A 10,822-nucleotide genomic window follows, 5' to 3' on the forward strand; every position below is an offset into this window, starting at 1 on the left:
AGCGTATCTCCCGACAAGTAAGCAGATGTGCCGAACATCTGCAATCTATTCTTCACTGTGTTTTTCACTGCGTTTTTCACTTAATTGATCCTGTGTTCACTGTTTTTATTCTATTCTTCACTGTTCTTCACATCTGCTAACTTGTCGGGAGATAATATACGCGCGGAACAGTGAAGAATAGATTGCAGATGTTTGCATACATCTGCTAACTTATCAGAAGACATTCTTTTTCAGTTAATTAACACATTTTATTCCCGAACCATGGTCCCTTTGAAAAATGCTCGAGTCTCCCATTGACTTCAATGAGGCTCGTTATTCGAGACGAGCACTCGAGCATCTGGAAAAGTTTGTCTCGAACAACGAGCACCCGAGCATTTTAGTGCTCGCTCATCTCTATTTATAATCACACATTAAAAGAGAAACCTCCAGGACAGGGGCCCCAGCAACACATACTTACCTTGCTCCAGCTTTGTGCTTGATGCTTCCACTTTTTAAGCACTATACTCAGCTAGAGGTTCCATGGAGTCAAGAAACCTACTTAGGCCAATGGGTCACCTTCTTGGCAATGCCCAACATTATTTAGGTATTGGAAGGAATCTATGGAAATATTAAATGTTAGGTCAAGTTTTGGGTACCATGGTCCCTTTTTGACCTAAGAATGTATACACGTGGCTCAGATTTGGGGCTTACTGGGGATGCTTGATGGCTGGCAAACTTATAACTACAGAATTTTACTGAAAAATACTCTACTGTATTAGAGAATCAATCATGGTTAAGGAAAACCTACTATCATCGATCTACTTAATACGGTGGCGGGTTCCCCAAACATATTTCAGCACAAGCCCTTTTTCAGCTAATAATATAGTGCCCCAGAACATAAAAAATCTTTTGTATGATCAATATGCAAAAATGGCCTTTTAAAATTATGCAAATGAATCTGAGGGGCTCTAGGCTCCATAAGTGTAACACCTATGGAGCCTGGAGCCCCTGAGGCTCATTTGGGGCGTGGAGTAGACGTGCCGTGGAGTGGAAGCTATGGCTACTCCACGCCCCAGTAACCTCTTTGAATCCCTCCTACCCTCCTGTCTTCAGCAGGAAGCTTGCTGTAGTTGCACGCACTCGTCTGCAAAGCTGATAATCTGCACATGCGCAGTAGCTCCAGGTTCAGGTCCAAGATTGCGCATCTGTGAGCCTGCGCTCTGCAAAGACCAGCTTTGCAGACAAGTGCGCGCAGCTACAGCAAGCTGTGTGCTGAAGACAGGAGGGAGGATTCAAAGACATTACTGGGGCCCCAGTAGCCTCTTAAAGGAAATCTGCCACCAGGATCAAGGAATGTAAACCAAGCATACTGACATACTGGTGTGTGCCCCCCTATGGCAGGATCTGCACTTTTTTTAAGCTTCCTATAAAACATTTTTTTTTTTTTAAAGGTTCTTAAGTAAATTTGCATATTGATCAGATAAAACATTTCTTATGTTCTGGGACACTAAATTATTAGCTGAAAAAAGTCTAGGGCTGCAATATGTCAGAGGTACCTGCCACCGGATCTACCCTATTAGGTAGATCCGTGATGATAGGTTTTCTTTAATTAATCAAATTTATAATCCATGTGCAATATTATTTCCGAGGCTGTTTCAGAAAGCGTGAGAATCATACTGTTAAAATTTGGCGACCTGGTGTCCAGAAGAACACAAAATATTTCTATGCTGTATTCAATTGTATACAATGAATTGTGATGTCATGTCATGTACAGAACAGGCAGGCTTCATGTTGTATTTTTTTGTATACATTTTTCTTTCTGCAGGCAAACACAGAGAAGCCTATTCTCAACAAATCAGAGCAGTCTGGAAGAAATGCTCTATTGTCAGATATTCACAAAGGTAGAAAGCTTAAGAAGGCGGTTACCAATGACAGAAGTGGTCCGTCCCTGGACAGTAAGCATCACTTTACAATTGTGCCGATGGTTTTTGATGAGTAATGGGATATCCAAACATTATAGTAATAATTAAAGGTTGAAAAGAACTGTTCACACATTTGTAGATTTTTTTTAATCAAAATGTAGTTTTAATTGAAATGGGTATCATTAACAGATATTATAAAAAAGAAATGTGATAATTAAAACATGTTATAATGTGTGTGTCTATTAAAGGTCATTTACCACCAGGATGAAGGATTTTAAATCAAGTACACTTACATGCTGGTGTGTGCTCCCTTTGGCAGGATTTGCTCTTCCATAAGCTTTTTATGCCCTTGTCTTTATTTAAAAAAAGGCTTTTAAAATTATGCAAATTAGCAAATTTGCATCATTTTTAAATCCTTTTTTTCTTAAAAACAAGCTTAAATAAGAGCAGATTCTGCCAGACGGGGTGCACACCAGCATGTAAGTTTACTTGGTGTACAATCCTTCATCCTGGTGGTAGATGTCCTTTAAAGAGAACCTATCACCAGTGACCACCCCACCCCCACCCTGCCCAACACACACACACACAGACTACACACAGTACCCTTTAGATGCTTTTATACATGTTCCACTGATGCTTCTATCCATGAGATTAGAGCCACCATTCTTCTAAAGTAAAAGACCTTTATTGATGTCCTCTGTTCCAGTCACGGATGCGGACAGCTGCAGTATACAGTAAAACTACCCCACCTCCTCACTGAGGCTGAGTTTGCTAATCCAGCTGAAGAGAATTCCTGAGGGTGGGGTGAGGAGAAAGGTTGATTTCTCTTTTCACAGCTAGAGTCACCCTCAACCCCTCCTTCCCGAGTGTTAAATGGTATAGCAGAGCCGAGTAATATAAATCCACTGTCTGTCTCTCACCTTCTCCCCCACCCTCAGGAATTCTCTTTAGCCGGGTTAGCAGTGTCGGTGAGGAGGGTGGGTTAGCTTGACTGTATATTGCAGCTCCCTGCCTCCATGACTGGAAGAGAGGAAATCAATAAATATCTTTTTTAGAAGAATGGTTGCTCTGAGGCATCAGTGGAACATGTATAAAGACATCTATCAGATACTGTGTGTGGTTTGTGTGTGTTTGTGGGGGAGTGTCACTGGTGACAGGTTCTTTTTATGTGAAAGGGATCCAGGATTAGAAAGTATGGCTTTTTATAGCCTTAAAAGCTACAGAAGATCATACGCAACTATATACAGGTGTTTTTGGATTACATCATTCATATGTTTATAACACTGGAAAACCCCTTTATAGTCTTCAAGTATTTTATGCCTTGGATCCATAGACAGACATAGATTTTGGTGAAATATGATAATATGTATGTCCCATCAGTGCATCCTTTTGCAGTCAGTGCTTGAATGCTGATAAAACTATTTACCTTCCCCCATTACTTGTGTCTCTCTAGTATCAGTCAGGAATGCTTTATAATAGTTTATACCAGGGGTAGGGAACCTATGGCTCGGGAGCCAGATATGGCTCTTTTGTTGGCTGCATCTGGCTCGGAGACAGATAAATAGTGATGGCTGCCGTGTCTCCTATACTGATCACTGGACACAGGCAGCGATGTTACCACTGCCTACTGCCTTTGTACGACCCAGGCACCATCGCCGCCATCGTCTAAGCCTGGGTCAAAGAGAAATTCGTGGGAGCAATGAGGAGCTGGCTGCAGAGAGCTCTGGTAAGTGTTTTTTTTTTTTTTTTTTTGCAGTGACTACCTATCTATTGAGGGGCATGTGCTGTGGCTACCTATCTATTGAGGGGCATGTGCTGTGGCTACCTATCTACTTGGGGGCATGTGCTGTGGCTACCTATCTACTTGGGGGCATGTGCTGTGGCTACCTATCTACTTGGGGGCATGTGCTGTGGCTACCTATCTACTTGGGGGCATGTGCCGTAGCTACCTATCTACTGGGAGTATGTGCTGGGTCTACCTATCTACTGGGACTATGTGCTGGGGGGCTACCTATATACTGGGGGCGTGTGCTGTGGCTACCTATCTGATAGCCGCCAGTCTTTATAGGAACCCGGGAAGTGGGCAATGCCAATCAGCGGCGCACAGACCCTCTAAATCCGCAAGTGCGGCACGCGCTGGCCAGCCTGGACAGGAGCCAGAAAGTGGTGGGTTGAGTGAGCTCAGAAAGGGGCACTGCCACGGAGAGGGCCTGGGTGTACCTGGGATCCGAGACCTAGATTGCACGTGCACCCGTGACACTGGGACTACCTATCTACTGGGGGGCATGTGCATATGGTACGGCTCTTATGGAACAAAATTTTTAAATATGTGGCGTTCATGGCTCTCTCAGCCAAAAAGGTTCCTGACCCCTGGTTTATACGGTTGAAAAAAGACACAAGTTCCACCAAGGAAGAGAAGGGATTGGATGAGAAAGGGATTTAGGGGAAACAATTCTATATAGCATAACCATCAATGTTATTTAGGTGTAAAAAGGTATCTAGACCCTTCCTGAAGCTCTCTGCTGTCCCTGCTGTGACCAGCGCCTGAGGCAGGCTATTCCACAGATTGACAGTTCTCATAGATAATTAGATAAATAGATAATTGCTGCTGTGTAAATCTTTATATTAAACATAATGTCATATATTTGACTTTTTTATTCTTTCCAATAGAACCAAAAACATCTCCTGGAGGTGGTAGTGGAGGTATGGGAGGAGGTGGAGGAGGAGGAGGAGGTGGTGGAGGTGGAGGGTTTGGAGGACCTCCTGCATTAGGCGGCTTGTTTCAAGGTGGGATGCCAAAACTACGCCCATCAGGAAGCCGGGAAAGTGGTAAGACATAACATGGAATTATTTTATATGTCACTGTTGTTCCACCGCAACTCCTGTTTCCTGTGATTCCTGACGTTGTCCTGCAGTGTTGATGCAATATTCATGTGACAGTAATGACTGCAGAACACCATATTGTCATATCATGGGTGAGCCACGTTACCATCTCCGAATTTTTGGCTGCATACACTGCACATCACATCATCACTGCAGGAAGGTGACCAGCAGAAACTACATTATTTGCTTTCAGGTTTTGTTGGACAACCCTATTTTATATTCTGCACATTTCTAATTTTATATATATTTCTATTAAAATTAAAGATTATCTATAGTTTATATTTTTATTTTTTATGTCATCAAAGCAAACCTTCACCCAGCAAATTAAGGATGACTACAGAGTAGGCATATATAGTCAACATATCAAGCACCCTTCACTTTGAACCTGATGCCTATAGTCAAATGGGTGGCTTTCATTTAGTAAATAATTAATACTTATTAATGATATTTTAGTTTTATTTTAATTTATTTTTTAATCTGTTATGAATATTAAGTCCCTGAACGCTGTTGTTTCAGAATCACCGGGGAGTAGAGCTCCGATTTTTCCACCAGGTGGCAGAATGACATCTCCTAGGCCATTTACTCCACCAAGCAGCTCTCAAAGAGGACCTCCGCCTCCGTCATTAGGAATAAGGAGTCCTGCTCCTGAGCCTCAAAGAAATCGTATGCCTCCACCTCCAAGGAATGATTTTCATTCTAGGTCAGAAAATGCTCCACCTGCGGTACCGAATACACCCAGGCCGATCAGTTCAAACCTTCACAACAGAGGACCCCCACCAGTGCCAGCTCCAAATAGGCAAATTAACTCACCGCCTATGGTTCCTTCTCCATCATCTAATAAGGCGCATGGATTTGGAGGAAACAGTAGACAATCTCCATCAATACCTCCACCACTTCCATCCATGAATAGACCGTTTCTTCCACAAACACCAAGTAGGACCATGGATGACAGACCACCGCCTCCTCCTACAGGAAACCGGCCACCTCTTTCCAGAGATTTACCCCCACCTCCACCACCTCAAAACAATAAGCCACTTGTCCCCAACACACCTAGACCGACTCCATCTTCCCAGGGACCGCCTCTTCCACCCGGAAGGCCAGGGCCTCCTCCTCCTTTACCACCTACCCCTTCTAACTTTGATGACATGCCAAGACTTCCTCAAAGAAATTCATCTTTGGCATCCTTGTCTTCTGCATCACCACCCATCCCACCTCCTGCACGGTCTGGCCCACCACCACCTCCGCCTTCAATGGACAGGCCACCACCACCAACAAGAGAGCCATCCGGAAGATCAGGTAGGATTTGAGAATATTTATATACACATCTATTGAATAATCCAATAGATTTGTAGCTACTTATATGTTAACACAATGACACATTACTGCATAAAAAAGGATGGTATGTAGGCATTTCGCAGCTCACTCCATATATTTGCTTCTAATTAGGGCAAGTTCCTCCTCCACCTCCTCCCGCCAACAGAAATGGATATGGTCATCGAGGGTCAATAGGCCTTCCACCTCCTTCCAGACCAGGAATTGAACCCCCTAGAGGTGTTGCCAGGCCTCCACCACCTCCGGAAAGGCCAGGCTTAGGACCTCTGCCTCCTCCTCCACCACATTCATCAATGAGAAATGGTTTCCAAGACTCCTCTAGTGAAGGTAAGAAAAATGTGAACCTTAAATACTCTAATACCAGAAGACAGTCAAAAATTGGTGGCATATTTTATACATTTGATTAGCTGGTCATGATACATCTTCTGAGGACAGTACAGGCTGAAGTTAGCTTATGGATGGAAGATTGATGAAGACAAATTATAAATTCTCTTGAAAGATCAAGTTACAACTGCTTCCAGTAGTGGATTATAATATAGGCAATCTGGGCAGTATCTCGGTGCCCAAGCCTTCCAGGGGACCACCCAAACCTTCACCCATGAGATTCATGTATATCTGTTTATAGACATGTACACAATCGCCATTTTGGGACTTTTGAAGGTCCTCTAAAAGTCCTAAAACCGCAGACTAAAAGCAGCCAGAAGTGACGCATCCTCCCTTCCCAAAGAAGCTGATTCTAGTATGTAACATGGGAATTACAGACTTGTAGGGGTTATAATATTTATACAGCCCAGGTCTCATGGCAGTCTTAATCCGCATCTGACTATTGCCCACAAAAATCTATGGTTTCCAGAAGTGTCTGCAGCTTTTAGTAAGTGTTCTACCTAATTTTCTGCGCGCATGCAAAGCTCAGTACAGCAATATAATGAACACCAGGAGATGAAGATAAGAGGCAGGGTGTCCCCGTGTGTGTCGGTTTTACAAAACATAATAGCAGCTAAACTAACAACAGGCTGTTTCATATGGAACCTGTAGAGAAGCAAACTGGTGATAAATGCTAAATAGAAATAGTCATAACTGCTGTTATTACTAGTGTACACAAATGTACCCAAAAGTTACCGGAGACCATCTGTCATATGAAAGTACTTGAAGCCAGTCGGTCCATAATGACAGATCAGTGCAGAACTGGCTTAGCCCCAAGGTGAAAGCAGAGAAAGCAAGAAACAGGCTTATTAATGAGATTCTATATACATAATGTAAAGGTTGGATAAACATCATTTTCCATTTGGCATGAATCCCTTTTGTCTACAGTCTTTACACTCATGGTGACTGCAAAAATAACTTTTCTTTTCTTCTTTTTCCAAGATGAATGGGAGAGAAGATTTTCATTTCATCCATTTTCGGATCTGCCACCACCAGACCCTTTTGTACCATCACATAAAACCTATCCCAGCAAACTTATGAGAAATGAAAGTCGAAGTGAGTATAAAGTGTTCTCTGTCAATGTAAAGTAAAAAGTAGAGTAATAACCAGGGTCGGCTCCAGGTTTCAGTAGGCCCCTGGGTGACAGAGCCTCAGTGGGCCCCTTTGCAGTAAACTCTCATTGTGGCATTAAACATTCAGAAACTAAAACAGTCTGATGTTCCCTAAAATATTCCCTGGTTTATCATCCCAAACAGCCCCCCTCATGTGTATGTTATATAAAGCCCCCTCACCCCCATGGAATCCTTATGTAAAGCCTTATGTGGGCCCCCCAGCAGCTCTGGGCCCGAGAATGCCCAGTGCTGGTGCCGGCCCTGATGATAATAATTATTGTAACTAATACGATAATGTAATTAGAAAGAAGTTGTACAATGGAATGATGTTTACATTTTCCCCTTCTACATCACTGGATTTAGGGGTACTCGGTCTCTGTAAATTTGAATATTGTGTTAAAAATGCATAAATATTCACACTGCCTTGCAATGTAGCACTTGTGTCTCAGTATTTTCCTGTGAATTGAACTTACAGCATTTTAATGATTTATGAAGCTGTAAAAATCCAAATTCCTGCAGATCTACAGACCTGCACTGCCTGACATTTATCAGGATCAGAACATACAGCAGACTATGCTTTCTGGAGCAGGTCCAATCTAAGAATACGGGCCTAGTGAGTGATCAGCTGACTGATGTTATACTGAAACCACAACGTGGAAAGTCACCACGTGGAACGGACAGGTGTGCTGCAGTTTTTACAAAGGAAACCCTAAACGACAGATGCTACTGTATGTCTGTATTGTGGCATCTACTGCTTAGATTATGCTGTCAAATCTCCCCAAAATATACTTCAATTCTATTCTCTAAATTCTCTACCTCTATTCTTTAAATCTTGTGGGGTCCCATTCTCATGACCGGAAGGGGGCCTTTGGACTGGAGATAAGTTTTTAAATCGGGACAACCCCTTTAAGGCTGAGTGCACACTGCTGATTTTCCATGCAGAAAATCTATAGCATAATATAGTGTCAGTTATTATAAAGGATTTCACAAAATTCTATACATACAATGCAGGAAAGATCATTTGGTGTCATTTTGGTGCATGTTAAAACATGTATGAAACCAGATGATTTTGGCTCGTTTCTGACGCTTACAGAATTCTGCCACCATTCCACAACATGCACAGATAGATAGAACTAGATAAGCCATGCACCTAGTATACATAGTAGACTCTATTATAATGCTCTTTTGTTGCCCCTTTATGTTCTTTTGTTGCCCCCTACTAGAGACGAGCAGATCCCATGGTCGGGTTCAAGTTCATCCGCCTGACCCAGATATATTTACGGACTGGCGATGTCCAAATCAGGTGGCCAAACCCCAAGCCCGACCATCGGGTCCGCTCAGCTCTAGTTCCTACATAGCATTAGTACCCAAATGTGTCGTCTTTATTATGTTGGAACTATGGTAATCAAATGTGGAAATACAGGTCATCTCCTTTGTTAATATACATAACATACAACTACAGGGCAAGAGGGCACCTACATTCCTAACACCGGAGTGCAGCTTGTTATTGTACTTGTATCCCTATTTATACCTGTGTGTTATTTTTATGCCCTAGGTGGCTCTACCAGAAAAGAGCGAGGTGCTCCTCCTTTGCCTCCAATTCCCAGGTGAACTAGAACTTTGGTTGCCACAGATGCCTGTACAGTTCAGAGAAGAAGCTTTTGACTTAATTGTTGGAATTATGTCTAAGAAGAGACCACATGGGACCATGTGGATGACTGTGTTTGGACGTTACACCATTGAGGTGCATTGTGCTATAAGGGGAAGCGAGTCATCATCTTCCACATTGACCATGCCGTTATCCTGAGCAAAAAAACTCATTTACCATGATTAGGATGGAAAGATAAATTGGTATGGGTTTTACTAAGACTGATAAACTTCAGGGAAATCCCTAGTATAGTTCGTTTTATACATATATATTTTTTTTACGTGTTTAATCAAGTTCATTTTCATTGTGATGGTTAACAGTACGTGACTTTATATGAGCTCCTATATTATAGGGCTTTCCCACTATATTAGCAGTGTATGTTTGTTATATGTGCTGGGAAAGCTCCTATCATATATGGCAAATGTGTACATAGGCCCTCAGTTCATTGCTGCAAGGCCAAACATGTGTCTTCTGTTGAGATGTATGGCTTTAAGTCAACCTAACTATGCAATAAACAGGCATCCAGTACAAAAACTGTATTCCCCACAGAAGATGAATCTTTCACATAGGGAGGTATAAGTTGTGATGTCCACTTGACCTGCACTCCAAATGCAGTATGAATGCACCTCCATTCTTATCTAATTACATTCCTAGAAGTCAGTGGTCTTTCATACGGTGGTGATCTACATTTTGCACTATGTGCATTCTTCCTGAAGACATTTTAATCAATTTATAGAATATAATCAGATTAGGCATTTAGAAGCATAGTCTGGGTATGTGCATTACTGAGACAGTACAGTATCCCTAATAGGTTAGCTGTCAGATGTGCTCTCCACTAAAATTAGAGAATTTGGTAATTGTGCTTTTGACATCACTTATTCCATTTCTGAAAATATACTAGTAAAGTTACTTGGGTTACTGTGCAAGACAATCAAATGTGACTATTTAAAAAAAAAAAAAGGTCACAATCTCTCTCCAGTAGAGGGAGCTATATCTTCCTTCTGTGCACTCCTCTCTTGAAGCAAATGTGAAATCATTTTGGTACAACCTTCTGCAAAACCCAGTCAATACCATAGCACTAGAACTGGATATCATAGTAATAAGTAACATGGACATTTACTAACATAGTACCAAGCTTGTACAGCGCATTCAGATTAGTGAGTAACACCAAATAAATATATCATATTTCTAAGCCTCTTAGAGCAGAACTGTTCAAGTTGCCCATGTCAACCAATCAGAACTCATCTTTCTTTTCCCCAAAGCTGTTTATAAAATGAAAGCTGAGATCTGATTGGTTTCCATGGTCAACTAGAACGGTTTTACCTCAGAAACTTGATGATAGATCTCCCCCAATGAGTGTGAGTGCCGGAGATAGTGGAGTGCTGTGGTTGTCAATTTCTGACACTCATACTCAAGAACCAAAGGGCAGGACCCATACTCCACCTGCCTCTCCACCCATTAGTGATAACAGGACCCTTTTACTCCACAGAGTTGGGGGCTTCGTTCTCATGATCTGTAGGGGT

At 42.2% G+C, this 10,822-nt stretch overlaps 1 protein-coding gene across 2 annotated transcripts in view; it reads left to right on the forward strand.

Annotated features, from left to right (window-relative positions):
* WIPF1 (WAS/WASL interacting protein family member 1) overlaps nt 1-10,277 on the forward strand; it is a 46,761-nt gene extending 36,484 nt beyond the window's left edge. For both annotated transcript variants that reach the window (XM_072121678.1, XM_072121679.1), the window contains exons 3-8: nt 1,805-1,934; nt 4,572-4,730; nt 5,301-6,080; nt 6,231-6,443; nt 7,482-7,595; nt 9,207-10,277. In XM_072121678.1, the coding sequence (XP_071977779.1) occupies nt 1,805-1,934; nt 4,572-4,730; nt 5,301-6,080; nt 6,231-6,443; nt 7,482-7,595; nt 9,207-9,262 (1,452 nt within the window). In that variant the 3' untranslated portion in view covers nt 9,263-10,277. The remainder of the gene's footprint in view (nt 1-1,804; nt 1,935-4,571; nt 4,731-5,300; nt 6,081-6,230; nt 6,444-7,481; nt 7,596-9,206) is intronic.
* The last annotated feature ends 545 nt before the right edge of the window (nt 10,278-10,822 follow it).

Source organism: Engystomops pustulosus, chromosome 8, assembly GCF_040894005.1.
Source record: "Engystomops pustulosus chromosome 8, aEngPut4.maternal, whole genome shotgun sequence".
NCBI lineage: Eukaryota > Metazoa > Chordata > Amphibia > Anura > Leptodactylidae > Engystomops > Engystomops pustulosus.